The sequence below is a fragment of the Papaver somniferum genome, chromosome 4 (assembly GCF_003573695.1).
Source record: "Papaver somniferum cultivar HN1 chromosome 4, ASM357369v1, whole genome shotgun sequence".
Classification (NCBI taxonomy): Eukaryota; Viridiplantae; Streptophyta; class Magnoliopsida; order Ranunculales; family Papaveraceae; genus Papaver; species Papaver somniferum.
The window spans coordinates 34,926,762-34,942,647 of NC_039361.1; the positions used below are offsets into that span (position 1 = coordinate 34,926,762).

A 15,886-nucleotide genomic window follows, 5' to 3' on the forward strand; every position below is an offset into this window, starting at 1 on the left:
TTATGAGTTTTTGGTATCAGAACTTGATATATATGATTTATAACCTTGAGCATATGCTTGAAGGTAAAGAAGTACTGAACCATGGAGATTACCTCAGATCCAACTGTCTCCCAGCATTGTTGATAGAAAGCAGCTTGGAATCCTTCATTACCCGAAGAAGCCCAATGTCTAATCTGAAAGACAACATCCTTAATTTCTTGAGCATCAGGAACTCGGATAAGCTGAAAGTTTTGGTTTTCTGTGATACAAGGAGAAAACAACTGCAAAATATCTTGATTAATCTGCGGCTTAGAAGTAGTTGAAATATTCACAAAATAGTTAAGAAAAATAGACTCAATGTTACTCCGATCATCATACCAAATACCCATAGGCCCTTGAATAGCCTGAATGTTGGATCTCTTTTTATTGAAATTAGCCATTGAGTGAAAATATGATGTATTCCTATCTGCTTTAAGAAACTTGTCACCTGCCTTTTGCATAAAGAATTATTTCTGGATTGTTAGCCACTGTTGAAGAGAATAACTTAACTGTCGAATCAAAGGATGAGAAGCTGACAAATTATCATCATAACAACGTTGCAGTTGATTCTGAATATTATGAAGATTGCACTCAATATTCCCAAAAGAGATTTTTTTCCACAATTGCAACTGAAATCGAGTGAATTTTAACTTACTTGATAACTGAAAAGAATAAGATCCATTAAATTGTTGTTGCCAACTTTGATGGATAGTGTCTTTACAAGAGGCCACTTGGAACCAGCACTTGTATAGCTTAAAAGGAGTGTGTTTTCTAGCACTAGGAACATTATGTAACAAAATAGGACTATGGTCTGAAGCAATGGGAACTAAATGTTGCAAATGAGCATTAGTATAATTATTAATCCAACAACAGTTCACTAAGGCTCTATCTAATCTAACAGAGACATGAGCATCTCCATCTCTATGATTCGACCAAGTAGTGTCAGCTCCTGAATAACCCAAATCAATGAGACCCATTTGCTGAATAAAATTCCTAACATGTCTAGCATGATGAGGATGAGATGCATTAATACCATGGGTTTCAGAGTCATTCATAGTGAAGTTCAAGTCGCCTAACAAAACCCACGGGAGATCAACAGAAGAATACATATCAATCAAATATTGCCACTGATTGTTATTGCCTACAACATCACGCACTCCATACATAAAGGTGACCAAAAAATCCAAGTTATTATCATGAGTGTGTACAATAGCATGTATTGTATCAGAGGTAGTGTGCATTATTTCAACATCAATTCCTTGTTTTCAGGCAAGAGCAATACCACCAGAAAGGCCCAAAGAAGGATCAAACCAATAATTAGGGTATTTAGTTCTAGAAAGATATAGTCGCATATTATTGGGTTGAGCTTTGGTTTCGCACAAGAAAAAAATATCTGGATCATTATTGGTTAAACAGAAACTAAGATAGTCTCTAGTATGAGGGTTTCCTATACCTTGACAGTTCCAAGACAGAATTTTCATGATGTAAATAATGAAAAAGATAGATAAAAAGGTAGGGAAAAAACAACACAGATTAAGGAAAGAGTGAAAACTCAATGAAGATAAACGAGTTGAGAAAACCACCTGTTGCCATGCATCAGTTTTGTTCTGTGCATTAAGGGCATGTGCTGCAGCAATGTCCCAAACATTATTCTCTTCAACGGTAGCAGTATCATCTTGAACAGAAGATGTTTCTCCAACAATAATAACATCTCTATCAAACTCAGCATCTTCAAGTTGATTCTCAGGAGTTATAACCAAGGTTGGGGGTCAACGATATCGCTTCTTCGTACCACTCGTACTAGCAACATCACTTGTCAGTGTAGAATATGGCCTTACGGAAGAGAAAAGATGAGACTGATCATGATAGGATGATGAAGTTGCAGCATCAGAATCAGTAGCCGAGAAGATGGATAAACACATTCCATCAAAAGGCCTCGGCTTTTCTAGAGCAATTGGTTGACGCAGTCTGTTTCTCCGTTGAGTACCATGTTGTAAAAATAGTTGAGCTTCTTGCTGAGGATTTCTTTGAGGAGGTAAAACCGGCTCAACAAAACCAAATCCTCTTACAGTCTCTTCCATTTCACGTCTTCGATTTGTCATATCAGCACAGTCATTTTCTTCATGATTAGGTACCTTACACTCAGAGCAAAGTCTGTAAGGTTGTTTTTCATAAAAGAAACCAATCCACCTAGTGACACCAGCAGCATTAGCAGCAGTAATACCAGTTATAAGAGGAGTGTTGACATTAATAAGAATTAAAGCTCTATATTTTGAGGAAGTAGGAGGACTAACACCATCAGGCTCAACCACTCTAACTTCTCCAACGATATTACAAAGCATTCTCAAAATATCAGCATAAGTGAATTCATGTAAGAGGTACTTATATTCTAGCCAGTATGGAGAAACCGAGAAATCTAAGAGATGATAGTCCATTGTTAATTCCAATCTTTTAAGACTATCAAATAACCATCAAAATTCCAAGCCCCACCAAACAAAATAGCTTCTTTATCATCATTAACTTGAAATTTGATAACAAAAACATTAGGTTCTAAACTACGCACCTGAACCAACCATTGATTGTGCCTCCTCAAATGAGGCCAAATGAATCTGGCAGCTCGTTCAACATCTTGCCATATCATAACACCAGGGGCATAAAGTTTACCAGCAAGACAATATCTCCAATCTCGAATTCCAGTTAGGATTGCAGTATTCGAGTGCATAACAACCCTTCTTCTAATAGGTTCTTCACTGATTGAAACTTCCTCCATCTGTTCAGAAATGTTATTCACCGATGCTCTAGCCATAAGGGTGAAGAAAAGTAAGATGTTGTAATAACAGAGAAGGATATAAAGAAACTGAAATTGTTTGAGGTAGTATTTATAAGGAAAACTTGTAGGATGTGTCAAATTCTTAGTTGGATAAGTATGGTTGAAAGGTTTAAAAAAATCAGAACACAAATACATTTTTGTAGACACCAAAGCTCCTGACCAAGTAAAGATAACAACAAGAACTCTTTTCCCTAAAAGTGAAGCAGGATAATCATTATAATAACCCCAGATTAGATAAGATTGAGAGAAACCGATAAGGATGAAAATCAGATGCACTACTGCAATAAAAATCCAACTTTGATTATGCCAACTTGGAAACTGCCAACTATAATTATACCTCAAGATGTGATGGGACATTACTGCAACACCAGTGCGTGGCAACAAGCAGGGAGGAGATTAAGCTGTCATTAAAAGGAAAACAAACCAATTAGAACCAGAGATTGACAAAGATAAAGGGGAAAATGAAAAATTGAAAAGTAGGGCAAAATAAAAAAAGAAGAGACATATAAAAACATCAGAGTTGGACCAAAAATCAATCTACAAAGGATAAAGCCAGAGGATTAAAACAAAGGGTTGAAAGAAAAAGATCAGATAGAATCAAAAAAGGGGTTCAAAATCAAGGGTTGACTATGGTTGACTTAGGGTTGACAATCTTGACCATATAGTGTTTAAATCGTCAACAACGAAGAGAAAAACTTTTTCTGCCGAGGCTTGAGGGTTTGAAGTCGTCAGAAGAGTATCTCTCTTTCTTCTGTTTGAGTTGTAAAGAATACCAAGGATCTGGATGTTAGCTAGGGTTTAGTATTTTTTATAGGGAAAGCTTACTTTAAATCCACTCAACGATGATCCGAAGTCAAATAATCTAGACCAAAATCAAGTCTCCCTCTAGTAAAAGTGATTTTCCTAATTATCTTTTCTCGAGTTAAAAGAAAAAGCCGACAACAATAAAAGGCAAGCTCTCCCCGAAAACAAAAATCAGAAACTCAAGTCCTACCCACCTTCTTCTTCACCTTCTTCTCTATGTAATCTCGACCTAGCCATGCCTCACAAACAACAGCGATTTGAACCTTATGACATGAATGGAGGGTTAGTTCTTCAACTCAATCACCCATCTCTCTTTAATTTTACTCACTTCTGATCTCTGATTGTTTTTTTGGTTGTTGTTGTTATTGCAGAACTTGTGTTGGGATCGCAGGAGCAGATTACTGTGTCATTGCAGCAGATACGAGGATGTCAACTGGTTACAATATTCTTACACGAGATTACTCCAAACTTTGCAAATTGTATGATGCTTACTCTCTCTCTCTCTCTATGTGATTTTTTTATAAACCCTAGTTTTTGTTTATGGTAAAATTTATCCCTAATTTTGTTTCCTTGTTAGTTCATGGGCTAAATCTTAGTTGAAAAATACTTCTTTTTTTAATTAGGGCAATTTTTATAAATCAAATTTTTTGGTTCTGTTGGAACTCAACCAGAGATGGGTTGGGTATTGCAACTAAACTTCTCAAATTATTGTGAAATTGTAGGGCGGATAAATGTATAATGGCATCAGGGGGATTTCAGGCAGATGTGAAAGCTCTGCAGAAAGCCTTGTCTGCAAAGCACTTGGTCAGTTGTAACTCTTAACTATGCATTAGGTTTAGTGAAAGTGTTTGTTATTTTTATTGGTTATGCTATTTCTTTGCTTCTGTTATTAGTAAAGGTTTTGTTGAGTGCGCTTGAGTCAGGAAGTGCTCTCATAGGCAAGCATAAACCAATAAAAATACAGAAAGAATTTGGCCACACAGAAAGATATGAAATAGATTGCAAGTTGTTCCGCTTTCATTTATTAACTCTTATCATCTCATTGTAAATCATGAATGTGATGATTTAACAGAACATAAATACTTTGCTTTAGGTTTGCTTGTGATGATCTTTGTATCCCTGTAGTAAGCTAGTGACCTTAAGTTTTGGTTTTTGGCCATAGTCAGTAGATGTTGGTTTAACTCTTTGTTATGCTGGTTGGGTATAGTAAAAGTTGGTTTAACTCTTTGTTATGCTGGTTGGGTATAGTAAAATGTTGATTAGATTAGATTTGACTTCCTTAGAAATTCACTTCACATATGGTGAAAATTTATCAGCCAAATTCTGGAAATATTTCTTTTCTGGGTCGCAGATAGGGATATTAGAGTTATTTGTCTTTGAACTAGTAGACAACCATGCAGAATATGGTAGGGAATGAAAAAAAGAGAGGCCATACCTGTTTTTCTAATCTAGAGATTTGATAGGGATTTGACCTTTCAATTAGCCAAGCCAACTATAAGTAACATCCCTGGTTTTCTAATCTAGAGAGTTGCTGATATCCAAGTACTTGATATATATATATATATATATATATATTGGTCAAAACCAGTATATGGTGATATATTTAATATTTCTCTAAACTCTGCTTATCTTTTTCGTATGACATGAGTTGCATTGAGAAAAATATCTCACTTATTGAAAGAAGTAGTCAGAATTGCAGAATGGACTGTCACCCAAGGCGGCCTTTTTAAAAACAACCTGTGATATTTTGTGTTTATAACTATGTACGAGTTGGAACGTCCTTCTATGCTGTATGGTCAAGTTACAGAATTACTTTGTTTACCTTGATTATTAGATCCCAGACCATAATTCAGTCTAATCAAAGCTGAGCACTTTAAAGTGATACCAATTACTTGTAGACTTGTAGTTTTTTCTAAGATTGATTGTTCTTGTCTATAGTGCATACTAATTTCTGCGTCATCTATGTCTTCATGGTTTAGATTTATCAGCACCAACATGGGAAGCAGGTGAGCTGCCCTGCCATGGGGCAGCTGCTCTCCAATACCCTCTACTACAAACGTTTCTTTCCTTACTATGCTTTCAACGTCTTAGGTGGCCTTGATAATGAAGGTGAGGGGGTTATCAGCTTAAACCTGAATTTTTCGACATGTTCAGTACTTCCTCTACAATTCTGAACTTCTCTCAAATGAATTTTCAGGAAAGGGTTGTGTTTACACTTATGATGCCGTGGGATCCTATGAGAGGGTTGGCTACAGTGCTCAAGGTTCCGGTTCTACTCTTATCATGCCTGTTTTGGATAATCAACTGAAGTCTCCCAGCCCTCTCTTGTTACCTGCCGTGGTATGACTTTAGTTCGCATTATGGACTTCAGTTTCAATTTTGTATCTTGTATACTTGAGAAACTAAATGTGACCTAAATTTACAGGATGCCGTGACTCCATTATCAGAAGCAGAGGCAATTGATTTGGTTAAAGATGTTTTTGCATCTGCAACTGAAAGAGATATCTACACTGTAAGTTCTCACTTGCTTTGTATTCTTCATATCCCTGGCTGAACTCTTAAAACCTGGTCTTGGCTTGTTGCTAGAAATCTATTTGTCACAAAAATTCATAAACTTCCTTGTTCATAAATTATCGATAGAATATGATTACAATCCCTCATGAAGATTAAAGTGTCAGGTAGTTGTATAGCTTCGGATGCTAAATCCGTTGGAACTTAGAAGTTCCAGTTATTGAATTATGCATGAAGTAAATCATGGAGCTGAAAGAGTAAGTGAACTCGTTTCTTGGTGATCAGATACTAGCAAAATGAACTACTCTTGGGTAACAGATAGGTTCCTCTGCTTTCGCGACCAATTTGATCACAAGCATAATAGTAATGAAATTTCTTTGATTTAGTAAAGACACATCAAGAGCACTGCAGTAAATGTGTGTTTTCCCTACTTCCCGCCTCATGTTTAACATTTTAATGCATGGTGTACAGGGAGACAGGCTTGAAATAATGGTCGTAAACGCAGCAGGTACCAGAACAGAGTACGTTGAGCTCAGGAAAGACTAGTATGTATGCCCTGGTGCTGTTCCTTCTGGTGTGGATCTGGAGCACGAGAAACTGCAGTTTTATCAGTTTCTGTAACTGCTACAATCAACTGCCATAGATTATCTTTTCAAAGTAACAAATTTCTGCTGAACTTCCAGCTCTTTTATTAGTGTTATGGGAAAGGCTGTTTGAGACTGTATGTCTTCCCTGAAACAGAGTTTAAGAGGTGCATATGTATTGGATTTTGTTGCTTGCATATTTATTTCTAAGGAATTCCTTTTGAGGTTGTCTTATGAATTGTCCATGTCTCATTATTTTTCTTGCTCAGGCCCATAAGCTGCAGCTTGAGTTTGCTTAATCCAACATCATTCACCATCCCTCCAGCAGGTCAAATATACCAAAACAAATAAATAACTGTTTTTATTTTTATTGAATAATTTTTGGTACGTGAATACACAACTGATAGCGGGTAGCCAAAGGAGTTTTGTCCAAACTCACTTCTCAACCTAGAAACGATGTTGTAGAGAAGACCATGTGTCCCTGTGAACTGTAATTTTCACTGCTGCCCTTGGAAGTATAGTTTCTTAGAAGGTTCCCACAGATGCCCATCCTTTCTTCTCCAATTCCACCCTAAGTGCCTGATACATAAAAATAGTACTAGATAATCCATTCATTGCTTGATGACTTCACCAAAGGAAAATGCAGAATGCCTGTAAACTACTAAACTCGGAGAGAAAATGGTTTTTGCCTTGTGTTTACCTTGATTCTTTTCTTGTTAACTTCGAAATCAAAGTTTCCGAACCGAGAAGCAGATCGATATTCAACCGTTGAGTTCTTGCCAGGCGGGAACCAAAACTCCACATCATCAACAAACTGAAATATATGCAGCTTGCCATTATTGATCAGACACAGAAAAGAAACTCAGTAAAACAAAATGTCTTCGGAATTAAAAGAATATCGTACCCCCATGATTGGGCTCTCATACTCTACGCGTATATAATCATCTTTCTTCTCCACGATCCGTGGTGTGAAATTATCTGGTTTCTTCGACTTTATCTGCACAAGTGACACCTAAGTTACTCTTCAGTGCAAGCATCTACTGTCACTTGTTTAGAAGACCTAAGCTGGAGTGCTGAACCAGCTTTGTTGTCAAAATCCCTAAACTTGATATGATCCTATAACAGTAATGTGATTATTATTTGGTTCTCTTAGTGTATGCCTTCTAGTGATCACATAATTTAACAGTGGCAGCTACTCGGCCAATGTTGCATCAGAAAATGTGATATGAAAAGCTTTCAGCTATACCTGAAGCTCATCTAAATCATCATGTGTGCAAGAATGTCTGACACCCAACATTTCAGTACCTCTAACATTCTACAATTCTTAAACTCATTCATGCATTATTGGTCCAACGGTGTAAATTATCCCTCGGAAGCAAGAATACTTCCGCAAGACATTGAATGTACTTGATAGGTTCATGTGAATTTCTTAGTTACGCCAAAAGAAAAGACGAATGAGAAGGGAAGTCATAGATACCACTAGGATGAGCTCGTTCATCGCCTCTTCTCTACTGACAGGTTTTTTCCTCCCTCTTCCATTTTCAGGATTATAACTCCTTTACAACCAAAATTAACACCATTAATTAGTAAAACAATATAGGACCGGAATACATGGTTAAGGTGAGATTGAGAAATTACCATGGTGGTGCATAATGAGTAAGATCAGTAACATCTTCAGAAGTAGAAATACAATTATTAGTAGCTGGACAAAGTGCTAATGCATGTGGATTATTCTGTACACCCAAATAGTTAGGCTTTTTACCACCGAAATGGAAGATTGCTCCAAGTACAGCAATCTCACTTGTCCTCAATATAATTTCTCTTCAATAACAGATTGGAATGAAATTTAGTTCTCCATGGGTGAGATTGAATATCAAAAAGAGGGTAGAGAAAGGGAATTCTTACCTACGACCCAATTGCTTGTTTGGTTCTTCATTGATTTCTTGATTAGAAAAGATGATGTAGGAAATTCGTGAAGACCCTTTGTTGGAACTTGGGTTGTTGTTGTAGAAATGAGTGTAGGTATAATTTTTATTGCTGGATTTTAATGGGGAGGATGAAACCATGGATGCCATTTCTGAAGTTCTGTAATTTCTGTTCAGTTCTTCTCACTGTCGCCGTCTCTGACTTCACTTTTGTGATCAACTCGGTTATGAATGAGTTTGAATAACGTGTTTATTATTTGACCATAGGATAAAATGAGTCGGGTTGACTCGTGGTTGGAAAGTGGAGTACTTTTTACTAAAAAGTGGATACTTTATGGACGACAGCACTGGGAGACGGGGTACTTTCCCAAAGTAGGTGGGAGTGGGACTTCGGAGTCTTGAATCTCTCGACTGAACTCTTGTGTATCATCCACATATATATTCTTATTTGGGACCCTCCTTATTTTTCATTTTTAATAGAAAAATAAATATTTATTATTAGGTTAAATAAAAGTTACAGTCATGTTCAGAGTGCATCTAAGTGCACCCCCATCTAACCAAGGGTGCACATTCCTCCCCTCTACATTGGCCAGCAACTAACCATAGTTGTTGTTTTTTTTTTTTTTTGAAACAACTAACCATAGTTACTAGTACAACCGTTGCCCCTCCTACCGAAGAAGAATCTGAAGATGGTATTTGTCTGCGACTAGCTTCGTCCCGTTTCAGAAAAAGTGATACTTTCGCTCCGTTTCAGAAAACGTGATACTTTCGCCGCGTTTCAGAAAAAGTGATACTTTCGAGCGAAAGTATCACTTTTTCTAAAACGGAGGGAAAGTATCACTTTTCCTAAAACGGAATGTGAAAGTATCACTTTTCCAGAAACGAAAAATTAGTCGATCCATAAACCAAAATATGGTTGAATGATGTGTTATGCATCTTTTATGGTGCTATGCATTCAATTTTCGAAAATTGTACCTAAAGTGAAAGTATCATTTTTTTTGAAGCGGAGCGAATACATACGTTTTTTTTTCTTTTTTATTTGAAGCATGTAGTATTATTAGTTGCAACGGAAAATTAATTTATGCATAAACCAATGGCTACATAAAGTATTATGTATCTTTTGTGGTGGTTTGCATAATGGATGCATATTTAAATTTCTAAAATTATGCCTAAATGATAAATACTTCCGAATTTCCTAAAAAATCTAAATTTGATATTGTTGTTTGTACTCGCTGCCTAGGTTTTTTATAAGCTTTCCAACGAGAAATTTGTAAAATTCAAAAACACGAATTTTTAGATATGTTATATTAAAGTTTACATTCAAATTATACCCCTAAAAAATAGGATACACAAGGAGTTATAGTAATTGGACTAAAAGAAAGGGACAATTTTGTCTAGTGATAAAGTAGCCATGAAATCGAAAATTTGTGTTAGGTTTCATTTGACAAAAAAGTGGTCATAAAAGGACTCTCTCCCTACGGGCCCTCCGGTCGGTTGGCCCAATTAATGCTATTTTATATTTTTTTTAATTATGGAAATTGAATTTGCCAACTGTCTGTTTTCATAAATTCTCTCTCTAACTTTTTTACTTCTCCAATTTCATCTTCTCGGTGTGTTGAGTGAAAATGGACGACACCAAATTTTGATTAACAAATAAAATTAAGATCATGGGTTTATACCATGCTTCGATCGAATAACAATCTTCAAACACCGTTACTCTCAGATTGCAATATGCCATGATTTAATCAATTATTAATGAATCACCATGGATAAGAATTAAAACCTCTAGTAAAAATAAAAATCGTATCACAAATCCATACCAAAGTGATTGCAGCATGCCATGGTTTAATTAGTTATATATGATTTCCATTTTAATAAATCTCACTAAACTGTAGAACCCAACCATTTTCTCAAAATTTATAATCATTCGAACAATTTTTCGCAAAGTTAACACCTGCATACCTACAAACAAGACTTGTTCAAAATAAATTTTCGGCACTATATTTTATGGCTGTGAGGCTGTTAGCAAAAATACGATCAAATCATGAGAGCGAACGAAATCTGATGCTGGTTTGTTCATGGGAGCATTGGCAATTGTTTCTTTGGGAACGAGAAGTGAGACTGAATAATAAATAGTCATTTAAAGTATAAGGGCTAAATACAGAATAACATAAAGTTTATAAGTTTTCAAAGAATTAAATATATTGAAAATGATAGACTTTCCTAGTTTTACGGATCAGTGGTTTTGATAAAGATCTAACGGTTATGTGATGCGAGATCATTTTTGTTGTCACGCGCACATCCGCGTGACAACACGACTCAAAAATAATTGATTATAATAAATTTTCAAACAATTTTTCTTGTTTATGGAAATAATTGATTTTTTCAATTATAATGGTTACCAAACGCATATAGAATCCATCATAATCTGCATAATGGATTATGGGCTGATAATCCATTACAATAATGGTTACCAAACATCTACCACATCTTTCCCCTGAACCATTTTTGTAAGGTAGTAAAGATGTTCGTTAAAAGTTATTCCAAAAAAATAACATATACAAGATGATAATTACATCATCAATGACGTCACCCTACGACCAATCCATAATTTTTAGGACCAAACTATAATATATTTTTTCAAAAAGGAGCAAACAGACAGTTGACTGAGTCAACTGGACTAGACTCTCTCTAATATACTATTACTAGGACTAGATGGTATTTCCTACTATAAAGATAATGACTGAACTTAACTCGAGTAATTGTAAATCATTAGGGTTCTGCTAATCGAGTGATTGTAATTTGTCTATTGAAGATATTTTTTTTTCATGATTAAAACTAGTACTACTATTGAGTGATGACGACAATGTCATTCATTATCATTTGTTGTTATAGTCAGTTTATAAATAATGTACTGTGCTTGAATAGTACTACTACTTTAAAATGCACTTAATAGTGGTTGAAGCTAAAGCGTTAGAGAAATTTCATTTTTTTTCTTTTTGCAATCTTGTATGGTTTGAACTTTGAAGAATAATATAATGGACTTGGTGGGATAAGGAAATATTTGAAGTTTTGGTTGCTTGCTGTTTATTTTTAGTTACTACTGTTTATTTATGTTTGTCAAATATTAAATTGGAAATAAAATCTAAGGCGTAATGGAATAAAATAATCAAAATAATATGGAAAATGCCTAGTCAATGAAGATGGTTAGAATATAACTCGACGGTATAATTCAGGTTAACTCTTGGCCCGTTCCAAGAGCAGATTTAAATAACGTCTGATGAGGTGCATAGTTAATAACACAAGTTGAAACAACGCCTAGTTGTCATATACGATGTCTAAACTCAAACCAGAATTCTACTTATGGTTGCCTATATATGATTTTTCTTTTAATAAATTTAGGCGAAAAACTAAAATTACAGCGAAGTACAGCTTAGCATACTTGAATCTTTTCGTCGTTGCTTCTGTGGCAGCTCTTTTATGGACTTGTCCTAATCTTTGGTAATTAATCATTGATATCTTTATATTTGATGAAATAAATAAATTAACATAGTAATATGTATGAGTCTTTCTCCGAACCGTAAATCCTTGAGTTTTGATTTTCATGTAGATTTGATTTTGGTCCGAAATTTGAATGTCGTAATTTTCACCTTTAATAGGCAGTTGCATCTAGAGAAAATCATAATTATCACCTAAAACACTCAGTAGTAATCCGTTATGTTAGAGCATTGCTTGGTCGAATTCATAAGTGTTGCTATTTCAAGCTTGTTGTCAAATTTAGTTGATCGATACTATATCTTGATTTCTAGTCTACATTTGGTCAAGTCTCGGATTATGATAGAAGTGTGTGGTTGAGTACCAAACATCACTGCATTTTACCGTTTGAAAGCAAAGATCAACCGAAGCTTTTGGAGAACTTCATCAACAAAAGGTAAGTGAAGACTGAACCACCTATTTCTCAAGTTTACAATTCGTTTCGACTTTTATACATATAATATGTATATCAAGCATTATTCAAACGTTTTCACACGCAATCGTGTGTAAATACCATGAATTTATTAAAATAAAAACACTTTTCCTGCTAATTAATAGAAAACTTTAGGTCCATACAAGTTTTAAAAATTTCAACCAAGTTTCCGGCTAATTCCAGCCGAGTCCCCGGAGGTTCAACCAAAAATTTTGGACGATTTCGGCCAATTCCAACCAAATTTTGTCTCGGCGGTATTAAGAATTCCGCTACCTTGAGAGCCGAAACAGGAATTTTCAGCGAGATCTCGACCGAAATTAACTACATTGATCACAACCAACTGTTTTTTAGAATGATTCTATGTTGACACCCAAAATAACTTGGAATAATCCTATAAGGGGATCTGAGGAACAAAGGAAAAACCCTCTAGAATTGAGATTATAAACAGGCATAGGTGGGTCCCTATTTGTTTCTTACGGGACTATCCTGGGATGAGAAGCATTTTCGCTTCTTTTTTTATACTCATTTTTGTTTGATTTTTAGGGTTGAATATTTTCTTTTGTTTCCTCGAGGCAACATGAGCTTCGAGAATATAGAGACAAGCAATATTTGGAACTCCATAAACGGATGATAGGTCAATTTTGGCCATAACTCATTTGACTTGGCCAAGGTGTTTTCTTCATCCTTCTGACGATCGTTTCTTTCTCATTCCTTTCCCCTTTTCTTTCTCACCATTTTGCTTTATATCCTGCTTTGACCTTGTTGTTAAACTTTTTTTTTTGTTATGGCTTATTTATCAAAAAATAATAACGATTTTGACGTGATCCTTCGTACGATGACTGAAATAATATCAGAACCTCAAACTTTATGATGATGATGATACTGCTGAGCTTTTACAAATCATAATAAGAATTTGGTTTTTCAAGTTTTCTCTTTCTTGTAAATAGTGTAGTTTAATCATTTTGAATGAAGTTGGTATAATCTAAAGTTTTTTTATTTTATGTGATTTGGAAGCAGCATTGCAGAGTTCTCCTTCGTGTGTTAAAGAAGATTTTACGTTAATGAAAAGATGGCAAAAATACTTTCTCATTGAAGATTATGATATCAAGTTTGTTTACCTTCTTGGTGCATTTTTATGGTTTAGCATTGAGTATGATGAATGCTACTAGGAACACATGCTTCTTTGATCCTCAGAAGAAAGTATGCTAAGGTGAGGGTAAGAATATTGGATATTATTAAACTCTCCCTAAAGATATGATGGTGGAGTTAAAATCAAAGAAGCAGGTAAAGATAAATGAGTGAAGTTGTCAAATGGCAATGGTGAATGCTACTAAGATCTTTAACATGGCTAAACAAATAGGAACACATGATCCTACAAATACTCAAATGGAAGTGAAGTGATGAAAGGTGAGGGTAAGATTGGATGTTATCAAACCCTCCCTAAATATGTGGTGGTGATGTTGAAACCAAGGAAGCAGATAAAAAATACATTCAGATAAGAAATACTCCAAGCTTGTGTTTCCATTGTGGGTATTTGGGTCATTTAATGAAGCAATCTCTCATCTATCAAGGAAAGTTGGAAAGTTCCTGTCCTAAACACAGAGGAAATAATAGTTAAATGAAAGACAAATCTCTGGAAAGGTAATCAAAAGAGACTTGTACTTATCATAAACCTTATGAACCTGATTTTTTTTTCCAGCCCTACGTAGAACAGAGATGTAGTAAAGAAGATAAAAGAATGCTCAAGAGCCATTGATTATATATGGGAGAATGAACAATCAGATGGCAAACACATGACATCTTCAGATTAATATGGTTGCGCTAAATATGAGCGAATCTAACGGTCAATATAGAGATATGAATGTTGAAGTTGTTAGAGGTATGTCTGATAGTATCAAAGAAGCCACCAACATTAACTGAGGAAATTCTATAGATTAGGATCAAGAATTTATGAATACACTAAAGGGTGTAGGAATTGATAGTTGTAACAATTTAGAGGGCCACATTAAAGATACTATCAGGAAAAAAAAGAGAGGAAAAAGCTAGTGTTGTCATAAAAACTATCGGGAAACCGAGGTTATGTTAATCTCGAATATGCATGTTTCCATAAAAGTAAATTTCATGAAACATCCTACTTTAAATAACTTACCTCGAATCCTTTACTTACATCTTTACATTAGCATGATTGAATACTAGCATTAATATAATGTACAAGATAATAGACAATCACACACGTCAAAAAATTATATGGTTGATCTTCCCTTTGTAGGTTACATCAACGGCCAATACTATATATAAAGGATCTTTCATTATCATAACAAGTTATTATATCGACACACTTCATATAATCCAACGACTTAGAAACAACAAGACATATTACAAAGAGCTCATCTCTTAATTTGTTTATCTTCTTCTATAAACTCCATTATCATGGTTGATTCAAATTTAGACAAGAACATCATGAATTCTCTAGCTTCTTATGTATGAATCTCGGAAATCCTAGATTTATCCCATACTCGCTCTTACTACAAGTCCCTCTTTAAACATAGATTTTTACCCATCACACATCATTGTAGGACACAATGGTTGTGACCCTCGATCTCTCTCGTTATTGATAGGATTCTCAAGAGAATAATTTTCTCTTCACCATATAAGCCCTTTTATACATTAATTACATCCTTGCTCCCCAAATCTTAGATTCTTCTAAGAATAGTATTCCACCTTAATTAGGAAACTCTGAACTTGGAAAACACTCCAATAAATCTTCATACAAGTTTCCTATTCCATGCAAACCTTGTACACATTTTATTCCCGGAAGTGCCCTTTAGCCACGATTTCTAAAGCATAAATCACTGTTTTATGCTACAAAAACTGTAAGTAAAAGTCCGTTTTTTGCCACATGATTTTGTTTACAAAACAGAACCCTTAAAATTACCACCTTTTGTGACGTGAACAAAACCACGTTCTTCACTCTAACAAAGCATAAAACCACCTTAAATAAGAATAAGGATATCCTTTGGGACACCATTACTAGTACGAATCAAAATTGTCTTGTACTTTGAGCTTGAACCACCACCTAAGCTAAATCCATTACTGACACTTGCACCACCTGAATAGTTGTTTCTCGATCTTCTAGCATCACCACAAACAACTTCTTCACAATTCTGTGTCGGCTTGTATTAAACTACTTCGTCTCTATGTTCACTCATTATTCCACCTTTGTAAAGTACTATTTTTTCGACGTATT

The 15,886-nt window shown here is 35.1% G+C and overlaps 2 protein-coding genes across 5 annotated transcripts; one reads left to right on the plus strand and one right to left on the minus strand.

Annotated features, from left to right (window-relative positions):
- The first annotated feature begins 3,766 nt into the window (after window positions 1-3,766).
- On the plus strand, window positions 3,767-6,981 carry LOC113275131 (proteasome subunit beta type-1-like). Its single transcript, XM_026524574.1, has 7 exons — window positions 3,767-3,934; window positions 4,024-4,131; window positions 4,375-4,456; window positions 5,632-5,761; window positions 5,850-5,992; window positions 6,078-6,164; window positions 6,635-6,981. The coding sequence occupies exons 1-7, from the start codon at window positions 3,888-3,890 to the stop codon at window positions 6,707-6,709; spliced, it is 672 nt and encodes a 223-aa protein (XP_026380359.1). The 5' UTR covers window positions 3,767-3,887; the 3' UTR covers window positions 6,710-6,981.
- Window positions 6,982-7,083: 102 nt separating this feature from the next.
- On the minus strand, window positions 7,084-9,037 carry LOC113275129. 4 transcript variants are annotated; one of them, XM_026524571.1, is made up of 7 exons: window positions 8,653-9,036; window positions 8,510-8,568; window positions 8,386-8,419; window positions 8,225-8,303; window positions 7,652-7,744; window positions 7,448-7,561; window positions 7,084-7,326 (listed from the first exon to the last, which is right to left on the minus strand). In XM_026524571.1, the coding sequence occupies exons 1-7, from the start codon at window positions 8,820-8,822 to the stop codon at window positions 7,273-7,275; spliced, it is 603 nt and encodes a 200-aa protein (XP_026380356.1). In that variant the 5' UTR covers window positions 8,823-9,036; the 3' UTR covers window positions 7,084-7,272. The 4 variants fall into 4 exon arrangements, with proteins under 4 accessions (XP_026380356.1, XP_026380355.1, XP_026380357.1 ...); XM_026524570.1 differs by having other exon boundaries at window positions 8,386-8,568; window positions 8,653-9,031; XM_026524572.1 differs by lacking the exon at window positions 7,652-7,744 and having other exon boundaries at window positions 8,386-8,568; window positions 8,653-9,037.
- Window positions 9,038-15,886: the final 6,849 nt, after the last annotated feature.